This window comes from Sebastes fasciatus, chromosome 7 (assembly GCF_043250625.1).
Source record: "Sebastes fasciatus isolate fSebFas1 chromosome 7, fSebFas1.pri, whole genome shotgun sequence".
Taxonomy (NCBI): domain Eukaryota; kingdom Metazoa; phylum Chordata; class Actinopteri; order Perciformes; family Sebastidae; genus Sebastes; species Sebastes fasciatus.
Window position 1 is genome coordinate 2,559,390 of NC_133801.1, and position 15,620 is coordinate 2,575,009.

At 41.2% G+C, this 15,620-nt stretch overlaps 1 protein-coding gene across 2 annotated transcripts; it reads left to right on the top strand.

Moving 5' to 3' along the window:
- The first annotated feature begins 2,134 nt into the window (after window positions 1-2,134).
- On the top strand, window positions 2,135-14,585 carry LOC141771088 (uncharacterized). Of its 2 annotated transcripts, XM_074641012.1 has the most exons (7): window positions 2,135-2,328; window positions 4,543-4,837; window positions 5,526-5,620; window positions 7,639-7,795; window positions 10,430-10,609; window positions 12,532-12,579; window positions 12,880-14,585. In XM_074641012.1, the coding sequence occupies exons 2-7, from the start codon at window positions 4,699-4,701 to the stop codon at window positions 13,713-13,715; spliced, it is 1,455 nt and encodes a 484-aa protein (XP_074497113.1). In that variant the 5' UTR covers window positions 2,135-2,328; window positions 4,543-4,698; the 3' UTR covers window positions 13,716-14,585. The 2 variants fall into 2 exon arrangements, with proteins under 2 accessions (XP_074497113.1, XP_074497114.1); XM_074641013.1 differs by lacking the exons at window positions 2,135-2,328; window positions 5,526-5,620 and having other exon boundaries at window positions 4,701-4,837.
- Window positions 14,586-15,620: the final 1,035 nt, after the last annotated feature.

Sequence of the window (15,620 nt, forward strand, 5' to 3'; positions counted from 1 at the left end):
ATTATAACTATTTCACAGCAGGGCCTTTATTGCCACTATACATTTCACACTCCAGCGAGTTCTATCATATCAAGCTTTTAATAATAATAATGATCCCTGTAGGTGGGGTCACTGCAGCAGCACCACCGCCACCAGCAGCAGCAGAGAGCACACAATCAAGAAGACAAGAAGTCAAGAAATCCTTTTAGAGCAAAACACAGCGAAAGAATCGGCCTCCTCCGCGTGAACCTGAAGCCGATGGGAGTGATACCGAGCAGATCATTTAAAAACAACAACAAATAAAAGCTCTAATGTGTGCAAGCATATATGTAAACATGATTATAAAGCACCACCCCCCCCCCACACTTTACTATTATTATGGAAACACGCATTTGTCCCCAGAGGAAGATCTCTGGCGACACCAAGCGGACACACATGGAACCTCTTCTTCCTCCTCCTCTTCCTCTTCCTCTTCCATGCAGGCCCTCTCTCTCCATCTTCTCTCTTCTCCATGTTGATATAAAATGGTGGTGAAATGACGACGAAATTGGGTGTCCTCGCTAATAATCCATCATTTGGATCTGATTCACACAGCATTTATAGAAACTACTTTGTGTGTGTTTTTTTCATTATTGTCATAATTCACATTATTAGCTGCAGTCTTGACCTACATGATGAGAGTAGCCTAATGCTGGAATTCACATGCTGGTAATAATATATTTTGTTGACATGCTTGTCACACTAGCAGGTTTTTATGACGTTAAAAAGGCGCAACTAGAGGGCGTGTTGTGTTGTGATGATTTTTTATTTGTTATGTGTGTTTTTGTTTTTTGTTTGTTTGATTTGTTGTTGTTTTTTTAACTCTACTCTTTCTTTTTGTCATTATTATTATTGTTATTTATTTTCTTGGTTTTATTTTGGTTTTGAATGTTGAGGTTGTTTTCTCTCTAGTGTACTTGATGGGTTTGTCTGTAAGCTCATCTACTTAAAAGTTGGTTTATAGACTGTTGTAATTACAAACAGTGGATTGTATATTTGAAAAAAGGGAAAAAATAAAGTATAAAAAAATAAATAAAATAAAAACATGGCATGCATGATGACTTTTGGAGTAATTAATGAGGTCAGGAGTGGGGGGGGGGGGGGATGTTTTTTTTGCCGTTTTATTAATCATTGATTAATCGAGACAATAACCTACAGATTAATCGACAATTTAAATAATTGTTACCTGCAGCCCTAGTTTCAATGTTTTCATCAATTAATATATGTAACGTTACCATATTGATACTTGTATTTCTATTTTATATTTATTCTAACTTCCCTCTGTTATGTAGTGATTATCATATATATGTTTGGACCCCCTAAAAACACAAGATGGTACATTTTAAGGGGTTTTAGCCGAATAAATACATGTTAAGCTTAATATGAAATTATTTAAGTCAACATGGCGTCTTTTTTTGTGTTCTGATCACGTGGTCCGTCTGAGCCAATCAGCGACAAATTATGTCATACTTTCGCGTGGTCTTTTTTATTATTATCTACTTATTTATTTATTTGTATCGTGTTTTTTTTAATTCATGTTTATTTTGTTTCATTTCTGTTGTCCTTTTATGTTTGTCACAGCTCTTTGTTTTATGTTTTCGCTATGCTTCTTTTGTATGTAAATGTTTTCTGCTGTTACTATGGATACTGTAATTTTGAAATAAAAAAAAGTTTTATTTCCTCATGAAAAACACGAGTTCATTGCGCATAATTGTGCGTTTCAATAGTGTTGACGATGTTTTTAAGTGAAATTATGGCATACTCTCGCGTGGTCTTTTTTATTATCTACTTATTTATTTGTATCGTGTTTTTTTTTTTATTTGTTTTGTTTCATTTCTGTTGTCCTTTTATGTTTGTCACAGCTCTTTGTTTATGTTTTCGCTATGCTTCTTTTGTATGTAAATGTTTTCTGCTGTTACTATGGATACTGTAATTTTGAAATAAAAAAAATAAAAAAAGTTTTATTTCCTCATGAAAAACATGAGTTCATTGCGCATAATTGTGCGTTTGAATCGTGTTGACGATGCGTTCGTGTCTGGTGTAACGCTGTGGTTGGTTCCTGGTGTAACGCTGTGGTTGGTTGTTGGTGTAACGCTGTGGTTGGTTGTTGGTGTATGTGGAGCAGCAGCAGCAGCGAGGCGGAAAAATGTTGCGCGTTGAAGGGAAGGAAAAAAGAAAAAGTCGGAGTCTGCGCAGTCGCGTTGTTCTCGACACTCCGAACTTTCGGGAGAAGAAGAACCAGAGAAGCACCGCGGAGGAGGAAGAAGAGGAAGAAGGGAGGAGGGAGAGAACACTACGCCATTTTTACTGGTAATTATTTCCAACATATTCAGCTTTATATATTCCGCGTCGTGATTAACTCACAAAACGCGTTGATTCAGCGTCAGAACGCCGCGAACGGTTCGAACGGCTGTTCGCTACGATTCGAAATAAGAACGCGAGCAGACATCTTGATCTCCACCGACTGATTCGCGGTTTTAACTCGGCTCCGCAAACACATCCTCGTATTTTTAACATCCACGATGAACCCACGTTTTGTTAACCGCTTTTTAAAACGCGGTGTTTTATCGTTCCGCTCCGGTAGAGCTCTCGGAGAGAGATGGCGGTTAGAGAAGAAGAAGAAGAGGAGGCTGCTCGTGCTGCTGGTTGTTGTGTGAGCCGCCAGCAGCACGAGCAGCAGCAGCAGCACGAGCTCAACAAAGACACCAGAAGAACAACGCTGATTGGCTCCGACGGACCACGTGATCAGAACACAAAAAAGACGCCATGTTGATTTAAATAATTTCATATTAAGAAGTTTCTTATTAATAATTATTAACGTTTTCATATCTTATACATTTTAACTGCGTGTTTTAACACTAAACTGGCGTGTTATGGTAAAAACAGACTTTAATAGAACAGCTAGGGACAAAAGATATTACAACTACATTAATGTGAGCTTGACCCCTTAAAATGTACCATCTTGTGTTTTTAGGGGGTTCAAACATACATCATAATCACTACATAACAGGAAAGTTAGAATAAATATAAAACAAAAAATACAAGTATCAGTATGGTAACGTTACATATATTAATTGATGAAAACATTGAAACTAGGGCTGCAAGTAACAATTATTTAAATTGTCGATTAATCTGTAGGTTATTGTCTCGATTAATCAATGATTAATAAAATGGCAAAAAAAAATATTAAAAAGTTCTTCTCAATCGTTATTAACATGTTCATATCTTATACGTTTTAACTGCGTGTTTTAACACTAAACTGGCGTGTTGTGGTAAAAACAGACTTAAAAACAAAAAAATGGGAAAAAATATTACAACTACATTAAAGTTAGAAGCTTGACTAGCTTTACAATATTTTTTGTTAAAATTATTTATTAGGATAAAACCAAACAGATGTCACAATCACTACATAACAGAGGAAAGACAGAATAAATAAAAAATAGAGTATCAAAATGGTGATGTATAGACTGACTACAGACCAAAAACAAAGATGCATTAATTAATTAAAACATTGAAAATAAGTCTGCAACTAATGATCATTTTCATTGTCGATTAATCTGGCATGTTGTTAAAAACAGACTTTAATAGAAAAGCTAGTCGAACAAATAAAAAAAAAATGGGGAAAATATTACAACTACATCCATCCAGAAGCTAATCTAGCCTAGCAGCATTTTGTGTTCAAATTTATTTATTTATTAGGATAAAACCCCTTGGTCCAAACATATATCACAATCACTACATAACAGAGGAAAGACAGAATAAACAGAAATACAAGTATCAGTGTGGTAATGTACAGAGAGACAGCAGACATAAAAAACACCCAATCAATAAATAAATGACTTGATAAATAAATGTCATTAAATGTAGCAAAAAAATAAATGTAGCCATTAATTGATAAAATGTGGCATAAATTGATATTTCTGTTTAATTTGCTTCTCTATTTATTTATCTTTGTATTAATTCCCTTATTTATTGACTCTTCTGCTTAATTTTCCCTTTTATTTATTAAAGTATCTGTTTGTGTTAATTTCTAAATTTATTTATTTATTTTTGCATTTTATTTTTAAAAAACAGAACTACAATCATCAATATGGTAATGTACAGACAGAAAAAAGACAAAAAACATTAATTAAACTGCATGTGATTATCATAAAGTGGGCATGTCTGTAAAGGGGAGACTCGTGGGTACCCATAGAACCCATTTACATTCACACATCTGGAGGTCAGAGGTCAAGGGACCCCTTTGAAAATGGTCATGCCAGTTTTCTTCACGCCAAAATGTAGCGTAAGTTTGGAGCGTTATTTATCCTCCTTCTCGACAAGCTAGTATGACACGGATGGTACTGATGGATTCATCAGGTTTTATAGTTTCTAGACACAGTAGTAAAGCAATAATGTTAGTTTGTCTGTGTTAGAGTGCAGTATTTGGTATATTATGTCTGTTTACTTAGTCACATAATTCACCTGTGAACATTGTGTTTGTGTCTCCCTCATCGTTCCCTCTCTGTCTCTCATGTGTTGCAGGCCCTGTGCAGTCAGACGGGTGTCTTCAGTTCAGACTGGCAGGTGGATCAGGACCATCAGGACGGTCCTGGAGGGCGGCGAAATTTGGACTCTGCACCAAATTGAGGTGCAGTCGGCCGTCAGAGGAGGAGGAGTGGACGAGGCACAGGTGGAGCCATGTCGGCCTCGTGGCGCGAGGACGATGAAGAGTTTAAGTTGGGAGGAGTTAGAGGCTCGAGGCTCAAAACGAGGTTCTCCTTCACGGAGGTCAAAATGCTCCTGGAGGCGGTGAAGAGGAACAGATACATCCTCCTCAGTGAGTAGGAAGGACTGTGTGAGATTTATCTTTATTCATGCTGTTTGGTTGGAGAGTGTTACTCACCGGACTTTGTGAGCAGAGTTTGAACGCCTCATAATAATAACTGAATGGCACCTCCGTTAACGTTAGCAGCTCCGTTATTTAACCAAGGCGGACTGTGCTGCCCACCGGCTGCTAACAGCTAACGTCACTAACTCTCCTGCTGATTTCAACACGGGTTTGTTGTTCACAGTGTCGCTTTATCAGGGAAAAACAGGGTGCGTCCCCTCAGGTTTAGTGGCGCCACGCTGTTGGGCGCTTTTTTTTCTTCTCTCCGCCGTGGCTCCGGTCCCAAACAAACTGAAACATGATGCAGCGTATGCGTTATTGTGCATGTGTAACTGTGGGAAAGCATCAATACAGAGGAGTCAATAGTCACGGAGGCATGAGATGCCAAGGAATCAGACAACTAGGAACCGGTTCTCAACGGGAACAGGTTCTCTACTCCCATCTCGAGCGTTTTTCCTGTCTACCAAAGTGGCGGGTGCTAATCAGACCCCATCCGCCACCGATTCAACATGCTGAATCGGCCGAAAAACCTCCCACACGCGCAGACTAGAGCCGACGGGGCCTTTAGGCGTCATAGTTGGACTTGGACTAGGACTGATGTCTCAAATCATATCCCTCTCTCTCTCTCTCTCTGCAGGGAAGTTTAACCAAGGTGTGTCGGCTGATACCAAGAAAGCGACCTGGATTGAAATCACCAATCAGATCAACGGTCTAGGAGAGAATCACAGAGAGGTTTGTAGTTGTGATCACTATTTATTTTTAGTCATGTTAGTGGCTATCTAGGATTTTTTTGACTATTTAAATTTGAGGTATACTTAATTTTGTTTTAGTTATATATGGAGAAATCTACATTTAGTGCATTTTGAATCATTAGGAATTCAAAATATAAGCATTTTGTGTAGATTACGTCGGTGTTTCCCAAACGTTTAATTTGCAAACAAAGATATGTCCACTTGGAACCCCTTTGCACAACTTGCATTTGTCAACGGGTTGTGACCCGTCCAACCAAAGACGGATCCTTCTTTGTCAGATTGTTTTTATCTGAATAATTTATAGAAGCCTTTCAAGGTCAAATTGTCCATTTAATCCACAAGAGAAACAAATGATGTTTTAAAAACAATTTTGTGTAGCAGAACTACGTTCTTCTGTCCTCGTTGACCGTCTCATGACCCGTCCGATTTATCTTGCGATGAAGGATTAGCACTTCTAGTATTTTGATTAATCGGTGCATCATTTTGTCTATAAAGTTAAAAATACACACCACATTTGTCAGAGCCTTCACTACGATATGATATGGAACCATTTTATGTTTGATAAATGACTAATCGATTATCAAAATTGTTGGTAATTAATTAATTCTGTCCAGGCTGCATTGGAAACCGCCTATAGTGATCACGTCTGTCTGGGTCAAATCGATCATTATAAGGGAATGAACCGAGTATTTGTTGTCGTGCATCATTTCTCATGACATTTGTATATTTATTATTACATGAATACAAAGTAATGAAACGGACCGCTTTGCTATTTACTGGCTCGCTGCCAGTTCATTTGCCTTTTCCAGGCATTGAACGGAGCCCTTTTGCCGGGGCTCCTCGCTCACTCACCCGGTAGCGGCATGAAGGGAGACGGGCGCCGGTCTGCATGAGCTGCCGGTGCTGCGGTGCCGAGGAGTCGGTCGGTAAAGATTCACTTTGGGGGGGGGGAGGATTACATGACCAGGCGTCATCAATCCACTAGACGAAGGCGGCTTCACCAACAGGTGCTTTCTCCGTATATATTCATTTTTCATTGAGAGAACACAACTTTCTTTTTTCCCGATCAGTGTGCACGAGCATCAGCCTCAGGTATCCAGTAGTAAAGCAGACGGTCCACAAAGCAAAGTATCAAGGGAGTAAAGTAAAAACACAATTAATGTTAGTCTAACATAGTTTTAAAATGTGTTTTCATTAGGGCATCAATTGATTAGAATATTTAATCGTGATTAATCGGGGTTAAATAAAAGGGAGATTTGTCAAGTATTTAATCCTCTTATCAACATGGGAGAGGACAATATGCTTGGTTTTGCAAATATATGTATCTATTTATTACTGGAAATCAATTAACAACACAAATCAATGACAGATATTGATCCAGAAACCCTCACAGGTACTGCATTTAGCATAAAACAATATGCTCCAATCATAACATGTCAAACTGCAGCCCAACAGGCAACAACAGCTGTCAGTGTGTCAGTGTGCTGACTTGACTATGACTTGCCCCAAACTGCATGTGATTATCATAAAGTGGGCATGTCTGTAAAGGGGAGACTCGTGGGTACCAATAGAACCCATTTACATTCACACATCTGGAGGTCAGAGGTCAAGGGACCCCTTTGAAAATGGCCATGACAGTTTTACCTGGACTGAAATTTAGAGTAAGTTTGGAGTGTTATTTAACCTCCTTCACTACAAGCTAGTATGACATGGTTGGTACCGATGGATTCATCATATGATACCACTATCTTCACTCTAAAAACGCGCTATTATTGCGTTAACTTTGACAGCTCTGGCTGTCATGTATGAAAAGACCCAAAATGAACACTGTAAGCGGACTACTTGATTACTAAAAGCGGTTTCCACTGTAATCAGCACTAGTTTGAATCATCAGCAGAGGTTGTAGTGGTAGCAGGCTCCTACATGGAAAGAATGTATTAATATAAAATATTGTGACCCAGTAGACAACGTTTTAAAGGAGGTTTAATTTTCTCACAGGTGCGTCAGATCATGAAGAAATGGGCGGACCTCAAATGTGATGGAAGGCGACGCGCCATAGCCCTCCGGGGCCCCAACGGCAGCAACCTGAGGAAGAAGAACCTGGGCCCTGTGGAGAGGATGGTCAATAAGATACTAATGATGAGTCCTAGAAGAGGTGAGGAGAAGCAACCAAAGACATGTCAAATCGGGTTTTATCAGTGAATTTATGGAAGGGTCTTTGTTGTGAGAGCCTCAATGCATAGAATGAAGCACAAGAAACAAGGTTGTATGAGGTGCTACCTACAGTAGATGGCGGTCGGCGCGCCCCCAGTCGGGAGAAAGGGTCGATGGACAGCAGCAAAACATATTTTGGACACCTAAAAGAATAGCATACCTGAAAAATCAATATCAGTATAAGTGTACGCTATATGTCTAATATTTTCACAGCTTGACCTCGCCGTCGGACAGCCCTTTCCAACGGGGAACTGAAGCCGTTATATCAATCTATACTCTCTTCAAAGCCACCAGACCTCTTTGACAGTACCTCTCAGAACGAGGGAGCTGCTGCTCTACGGCTGCCTCGATCGGTTAGTTTGTTGTTATTATTGTGTGGATTTGGTCAATCCAAACTAACCATTTAAAACACCAAAGTCACACAATAACACTAACTCATGGAGGCAGCAGTAGCAAAGAGACTAAACTCTGGGGCTTTCTTGACAACAGCCACTAGATGGCGCTGCGGTCGAGTGAGTTGAAATGAGTCTGTGTCCATGGATGTAAAAAGAGACGTCTGTAAATCAGAGGATCCTTTTTTAGAGGTCAATCAACTTCCCGGTAGGAACACTTCAATATCCCTCATTTAAATCATTACATCCTAAAAGTAGTAAAATTAACTAATAGCTGAATCCAGGGTTATTTTCCTCGCCATAATGAACGTGCATCAGACCGACGGGGGACTGCACCGCACCACCCTGCACGTTCATACGACATATCGGGTCCTGCCAGCTCCCTGCTAGCTGTATGCGGCTGTAATAATGGATATATTATTGGCTGTAATTCATCACTTTTATTATCGTCTAATACACCCATGAGCTGTATGCTGTCAGCCTGTACACCGTGGTGGATGTATTAACGTCTCTGTTCCCAAAACAGCCGGCTATTGGCCAGTAGATAGTAGCGCTAGTAGCATGACATCAGCAGGATTTAACGTAGTAGTAGCAAAGAGTTTACATTGATTGTAGGTTATTTACTAATACATCCATAGTCTGGTTTACTGGACATATACTCGTTTGAGATTGCACTTCGATTTCCGTCCATCACTCACTTTATGCTCCTCTGGAAAACAGCCGGGCAAAACGTTTAACAAATAAATAAGTAAATAGTTATAATAGTATGCATATTTATAATATTTGTATTGTTCAACACAGGACATTTCGGTAGAGACATTAAATGTTACAATAGAAGAGAAATAATTTAGTTTTACTTTTAGACTCACAGTGCTGAGCTGCAGCTCAAATTCACCTTCAGATGATGTACACCACCTCGACCTGCTATCTCCCCCTAAAGACCCCCTGTACCCTCCTAAAAGAGACAAACACGAGTCTATCGTGGGTCTCAGAGGGTATAAAGAAAATAGACATTAAAATGCAGCAGCATACAGCGCATCTAAGCAGTGTTCCTGAAATGAATTCAAAACAACAGAGAGGCTGTGTGTGTGTGTGTGTGTGTGTGTGTGTGTGTGTGTGTGTGTGTGTGTGTGTGTGTGTGTGTGTGTGTGTGTGTGTGTGTGTGTGTGTGTGTGTGTGGTTTGACACGGCTGTGTGTGAGGGTTTTAGCGGTATGAAATTGGGTGTTTTGAGAACACAAGCAAATTATTGGAACTCAGGTTGATAAAATGAATCAACTTAAATCTGCTCTTATGCCAATCCAGATCATACCGTGACATTCCTAGATGAAACAGCTGTGGTGTTAAACAAAAAAACAAAACTTAAAGGGACTGTTTTTAACTTTTTAAGCGTATAAATGTACCGGGTCGGGACACATGCGCGCTCGCATATGCGCGCTCGCGTGTGGCCGGCGTCCCCGCTCCTTAGCCTGCCTGCCTTCACTCAGACAGCGCGCGCATTCTCGCGTACTCGCTCCACCTCTAGACGTGAACGCGCGCTCACTCCACACTGCAGAAGAGTTAGTTTAGCTCTGAGAATATCTAGTGAATGTACAGCGGACGTTTGGTCAGAAATAACTGCTGCAGCTCCTCCAGACCAACAGAGGTTTTCCGTGTCTTGTGAAGTGACGGGGCTCCGCAGAGAGAAACGTTACCGTCTCGTTACCGACCGGGTGCCGGTGTCTTCCTGCTCTCTCCGGCTGCGGGTGGAGGGAGACGAGTTTCTCGCTGCAGAGCCCCACTGCCTCAGCCTGCGATGAGGCAGGAGAATCAAACACAGTATCAGCATTGATTCATGGAGAGACCTTGGTCTGGTCAGCTAACATTACTGCCAAGCAGCTGAAATATAGAGTGATATTGTGGTTTTAGCTGACGTGTGTCGCCTCACTGTTTTGAGCGATGCTCGTTCATGTCTATGTAGAGCGAGCACAAGCACGAGCCCGACGCTGACTTTCGTTGATTTCACGGCCACAGGTGTCGCTGTTAAGAATCATTTCTGAAAGTTACAAATAGTCCCTTTTAAATGTCCTACAAAAAACCGTACTGTATGGAGCAGAGATGGTCAAATACCAAACGTCCTTTTAGTTGAATCAAAGGGTTGTTGTTTTCTCCTTAATGAACTAGTTTTCGTTTGTTGGTTCTCAGGTGGCGACAGTGATCTGGACAACGGCGAAGATGAAGACTTTTCAAAGCTTTACAGTAAAGGCCCAGCCCACAACGCTCCCTCCTACTCCTACCTCAGCTTGACGGACAGTTCCCACTCTGTACCTGGAGGAGCCTCCTTCGACCTCTCTCCTCTGTCCTCACCAGAGAAAGAGCTTGGTGGTGAGTAGAGCGGATAATAAGAAATACAACAGGGCAGGGAATTATCTGTGACCACTAATGTGAACATTTTCAGTTTCTCCGTATACCCTTTATCTTTACATCATGAACCAAAGTGGCTGCTAGTGAGCTAATACTTGGTGCGTTTTCCCTGATTTGCAACCAGGAAGTGGATTAAAGGAATAGTTTAGTTTTTTTGAAGTGTTCAGACCTGGTATTAGCACGTGTCCTGGGTGATCCGATCACAAGTGGACAGCTTTACGTACGTCTGTTCACACCTAAGGACATTAAGGACCGCCTACTCTGCTGACGTCCCGCTGGGATCCGCGGGGTCTCTGTGCTCCTCATGTTAATAGACACAGACGCGAACCTCGCGGCATGGAAACAGCCTCTGTGCTCTACTGTATCCTGACGGTACAACTGTGTTTTATTAAAATATAGCATATCTATAGGCTACATAGTATACAGAATATCAGACTAGGCACGCAAAGTGCATTATTATCATACTGTCGAAGATGTGCCGGTGTTTTTACTCTGGTGCTTTGCACGGAGTCGACACCCGCCCGCTCGCTCTCATCCCCGGCTCTGAAGCTCTGTGTGCCGCTGTTGCGTGGCAGAAGCAGGGGTATGGAGGTCCCCTGAGACCGCCGGTAGATAATAACCGAATGTACCCGAATTCACAAATATGTAGAATATTACTACTGACATTCCTGTAATATTACGTCGTAACGTCTGCTGTATTAGCTGTGTGTTTACTACGTGTTTGTTTGCATATAGAGCGGGGAAGTGCGATCAGATCACAAGTGGTCACTATAGACGCATGTGGAGACAAATTCTAATGCCAGGCGTTCGTAGAACTTGTGATCGGATCACCCAAGACGCATGTAATGACAGATATGAACAGGGCCAGTGTATATTACCTACAGTAGATGACAGTCGACGACACGCCCCCAGTTTGGAGAAACAGACAGGAGTACCATACCTGCTGTGGACGGGGGCAGCAAGCAGCTAAATGGATTTTAGTGTACGTTATATTTAGAATATTTTCACTGCTTTGCCTCGGACAGACGGCCCTTTCTGACGGGGAACTGAAGCCTTAATCTATGCTCTCTTCAAAGCCACCAAACTTCTTTGACAAAACAGTAATTTTACCTGGCAGAACGCGGGAGTTTCTGCTCTACCGCCGCCTCGATCGGTTAGTTTGCTTGTGCCACTTTGGTGAAATTGGTGAAACACTTTAAAACACCAGTCGCACAATAACAAACTAATTGATCGAGGCCAATTCCCAAGTTCTGCGAGGTACAATTGCTGTTTTTGTCATGGAGTCTGGTGGCTTTGAAGAGAGCATAGATAACGACTTCAGTTCACTGTCGGAGGGCGAGGTAGACAGGTGAAAATATTGTAAAAATAGTGTACACTTCAACTGATACTGATTTCTTTTTCTAGGTGTCTAAAATACATTTTGCTGCTGCCCCTCATGCAACCTCACTTAAAAAATCCAAACTACACCTTTAAACGGCCACATGATGCACAGTTTTCATAGAGCTTTCTTCGCCATTCACCCATGCACATTTAGTTAAAGTGTGTTAAGGGATTTGTGCATTGTTTCTGAGCTTCACAGTAGAAAGGAGACGGGGACACAATTCTCAGGCAGTGGGGAAAAACTTTATTTTTCAAGACAAGCAAAGAAAACTTATGATATATTGTAACAGGAGGTACTATAAGACAAAGACTGATTCTAATCTCTGGGTTTACTCGTGATTTACGAACTAGACAAGACCTCAGTGAGAACAAACCCAGTGGGGGGGCCGATGACAGCAGTTTAATTTTATGCACATCTTTTCTACCACATTGCCTTCAAGTTTGAGGTATTCTACATTTTGGCATTGCAAAATTTCTAACTGCTGCTTGGTGATGTTTTGCAGGCGATCCTTTCCACTCCTCCTCTGATTTTGACCTGGCCGATGATGGAGGTAAGACTAGTTTTATACAGCTGATGTTTTCAGCCGAGCAATCTGACTGTTGCTTCTGGCTGCAGGGAAAGTTAAAGGGAACAGAAGGACGACAATGACCATTTTCATGAATTCCATACTATGACTTTTTTTCATGACTTTTTTCGACATACTATGCTATGACTGTTTGACATACCTTTTTTTATGACTTGAATTGATTTGGAGCTCTTCTGCTGCTTCTTGTAAAACCTGTGAAAAACGAATGTGTTCAGAGTGAGTGTAAAATGAACTGACATGTTTTCTTGTCTTGTGATCTACTAGAATGCACCCTGGACTTTGAGGAAACTGACGACTCCATGTTCTCCTACCCTTCCTCTCTTCCCCCACCCTCCTCCACTTCCCTGGATCCCCTGCCTGACAACGCCCTTCTGAGGATGAAGCCAGTCCACACCTACTCCCGAAACAACAGCCAGAACCACACCTCCCCCAGACCTCCACCTGGACCCTCTTCCTCTGTGGCCTCCACCTCCTTGGTTTTCCCTTCAGTGTCCGATTCAGACACCGCCTCATCCTCTGCTGCGCCTCCCCCGTCGCAGTCCCCCTCAAGCGCCAACATGACTGCCTCCTCCCTCCCTGCTCCTTCCTCATCCTCTACATCTGTTGCAGCCAATACCTCTCACCCTGCACCCTCCTCTTCCTCCATCCTACCACTTCCTGCTCCTCTCACTTACATCGCTGCTGTATCTTCCTCTGTTGCTTCTACTGCAACCTCCTCTTCCAACTCTTATCAACCTTCCTCAGTCCTCCCACCCAATCATCCCTCCACCTCAGGCTCAAACCTGTCTGACCCTCTCCCGGCTGGAGCGTCCTTCCACAGGGCCCATGACAACGTGGCCCAGATGGCATCTCAGAGCCTCCAACAGCAGCGGACCAGCAGGATGCTTCTGACCTCGGTGTCTCAGTCTCTGGAGATGTTGGCTCAGTCTGTCCAGCTGCTGGTGGAGAGCCAGCAAGAGTTTGTGCAAGAGTCTCTGCTGCTGCAGAGGGAGACGGTGGACATTCTGAGGGATTTCTCCAACACGGCACTGACTATGCTGAGAGACAAAGCCAACAGTGGACAACTGGCGACACATCATCAGCCCACTGCACGCTTCTGAAAATGGAGATGAACAAAGTAATAGGTTTTCAAAACAAACATGGGCAGGTAACCACAAGCCAAGCAGGTGAATTTTGGCAGCGGGAACAGATTACAGACGATCAACCGCCGTGTGGAGACCTTCTGATTTAGACATTACTACACTTTAGTTGCTGGACGGAAAAGTTCTTGCCTGAAAATGGGACAAAACGTTTGCTCAGAGGCACAAACACATGCAGTTGTAGGGCATGATCTCATAGGCTGTTTATTTATGTGCCTGAACCTTTTTTTTTTTCCTTCTATATTTACTGTTTTGTTTGTTGCAAGCTCATGTGTTTTCCACACTGTAACTGGCATTTTAAAGGTGGTGTGTTTTGAGCTGCTGAAATATTGTGACCCACAAATTTCCTACACAAACAAAGATCGACTGACTGGATTTTTACGTCTTGAGTGCACTGGGACACTTGGTTTAACTGGCTGACTGAATGAGAGGAAATTAACAAAGTAACTGTAATGTGTCAGTAGAATATATAAGTACTAACCCAGCATTTGAGCTCCAGAGCCAACTCTGCATCAGAGAGGAAGCATCCCTCTGGCCGCCTTCTTAATATTGGACTGTTGTAAACTCAACTGGAGTAACACCTGGGTTGGCGATTTGCGTAGCGTGGCAGGAGCTGTTGAGACAGAGCAGAAAGCACATGTCCTTATCATGACGACATTCTGCGCACCTCTTCACACAGGATGAGGTGGTACGGTGATGCAACAACCCCTAACCCTCAACAGACCAACCAACCTGACTAACCAGATGACTATAACTCTCTGCTGTAACACCAGGCTATGTAATGTTTTCAACAGCCAAATCCTGAGAATAAAGATTTTATTATTAAAAGAAGACTAATCTATTTGGGGTATATTGTATAGTATGTTGGAAAATGTCATAAAAAGTGATAGTATAGTATGTCGAAAAAAGTAATTAGATAGTTTGTTGAAAAAAGTCATAGTATATAAATGTTGAAAAGAGTCATAAAAAAAGTCATAGTATAGTATGTCGAAAAAAAGTCAGTGTAGTGTGTCGAAAAAAATCATCGCATAGCATGTCGAAAAAGTCATAATATAGTATGTCATAAAAAGTCATAGTATAGCATGTCGAAAAAAGTAATTAGATAGTATGTCGAAAAAAGTCATAAAAAAAAGTCATAGTATAGTATGTCGGACAAGTCATAAAAAAGTCATTATAGTATGTTGAAAAAAGTCATGAAAAAAGTCATAGTATAGCATGTCGAAAAAAGTCATAGTATAGTGTGTCGAAAAAAGTTATGAAAAAAAGTCATAGTATAGCGTGTCGAAAAAAGTCATAGTATAGTGTGTCGAAAAAAGTCATCAGAAAAAGTCATAGTATAGCGTGTCGAAAAAAGTCATGAAAAAAGTCATAGTATAGCATGTCGTAAAAAGTCATCAGAAAAAGTCATAGTATAGCATGTCGTAAAAAGTCATCAGAAAAAGTCATAGTATAGCATGTCGTAAAAAGTCATAAAAAAAAGTCATAGTATAGTATGTCGGACAAGTCATAAAAAAGTCATTATAGTATGTTGAAAAAAGTCATGAAAAAAGTCATAGTATAGCATGTCGAAAAAAGTCATAGTATAGTGTGTCGAAAAAAGTTATGAAAAAAAGTCATAGTATAGCATGTCGAAAAAAGTCATAGTATAGTGTGTCGAAAAAAGTCATCAGAAAAAGTCATAGTATAGCGTGTCGAAAAAAGTCATGAAAAAAGTCATAGTATAGCATGTCGTAAAAAGTCATCAGAAAAAGTCATAGTATAGCATGTCGTAAAAAGTCATCAGAAAAAGTCATAGTATAGCATGTCGTAAAAAGTCATAAAAAAAAGTCATAGTATAGTATGTCGGACAAGTCATAAAAAAGTCAT

What these genes read in the sequence shown, in the direction of transcription:
- LOC141771088 (XM_074641012.1), top strand. Translation starts at nt 4,699, where the DNA reads ATGTCGGCCTCGTGGCGCGAGGACGATGAAGAGTTTAAGTTGGGAGGA. An exon ending in TAGGAGAGAATCACAGAGAG is followed by an intron (nt 5,621 to 7,638) that starts GTTTGTAGTTGT and finishes ATTTTCTCACAG; the next exon opens with GTGCGTCAGATCATGAAGAA. An exon ending in ACCAGAGAAAGAGCTTGGTG is followed by an intron (nt 10,610 to 12,531) that starts GTGAGTAGAGCG and finishes GATGTTTTGCAG; the next exon opens with GCGATCCTTTCCACTCCTCC.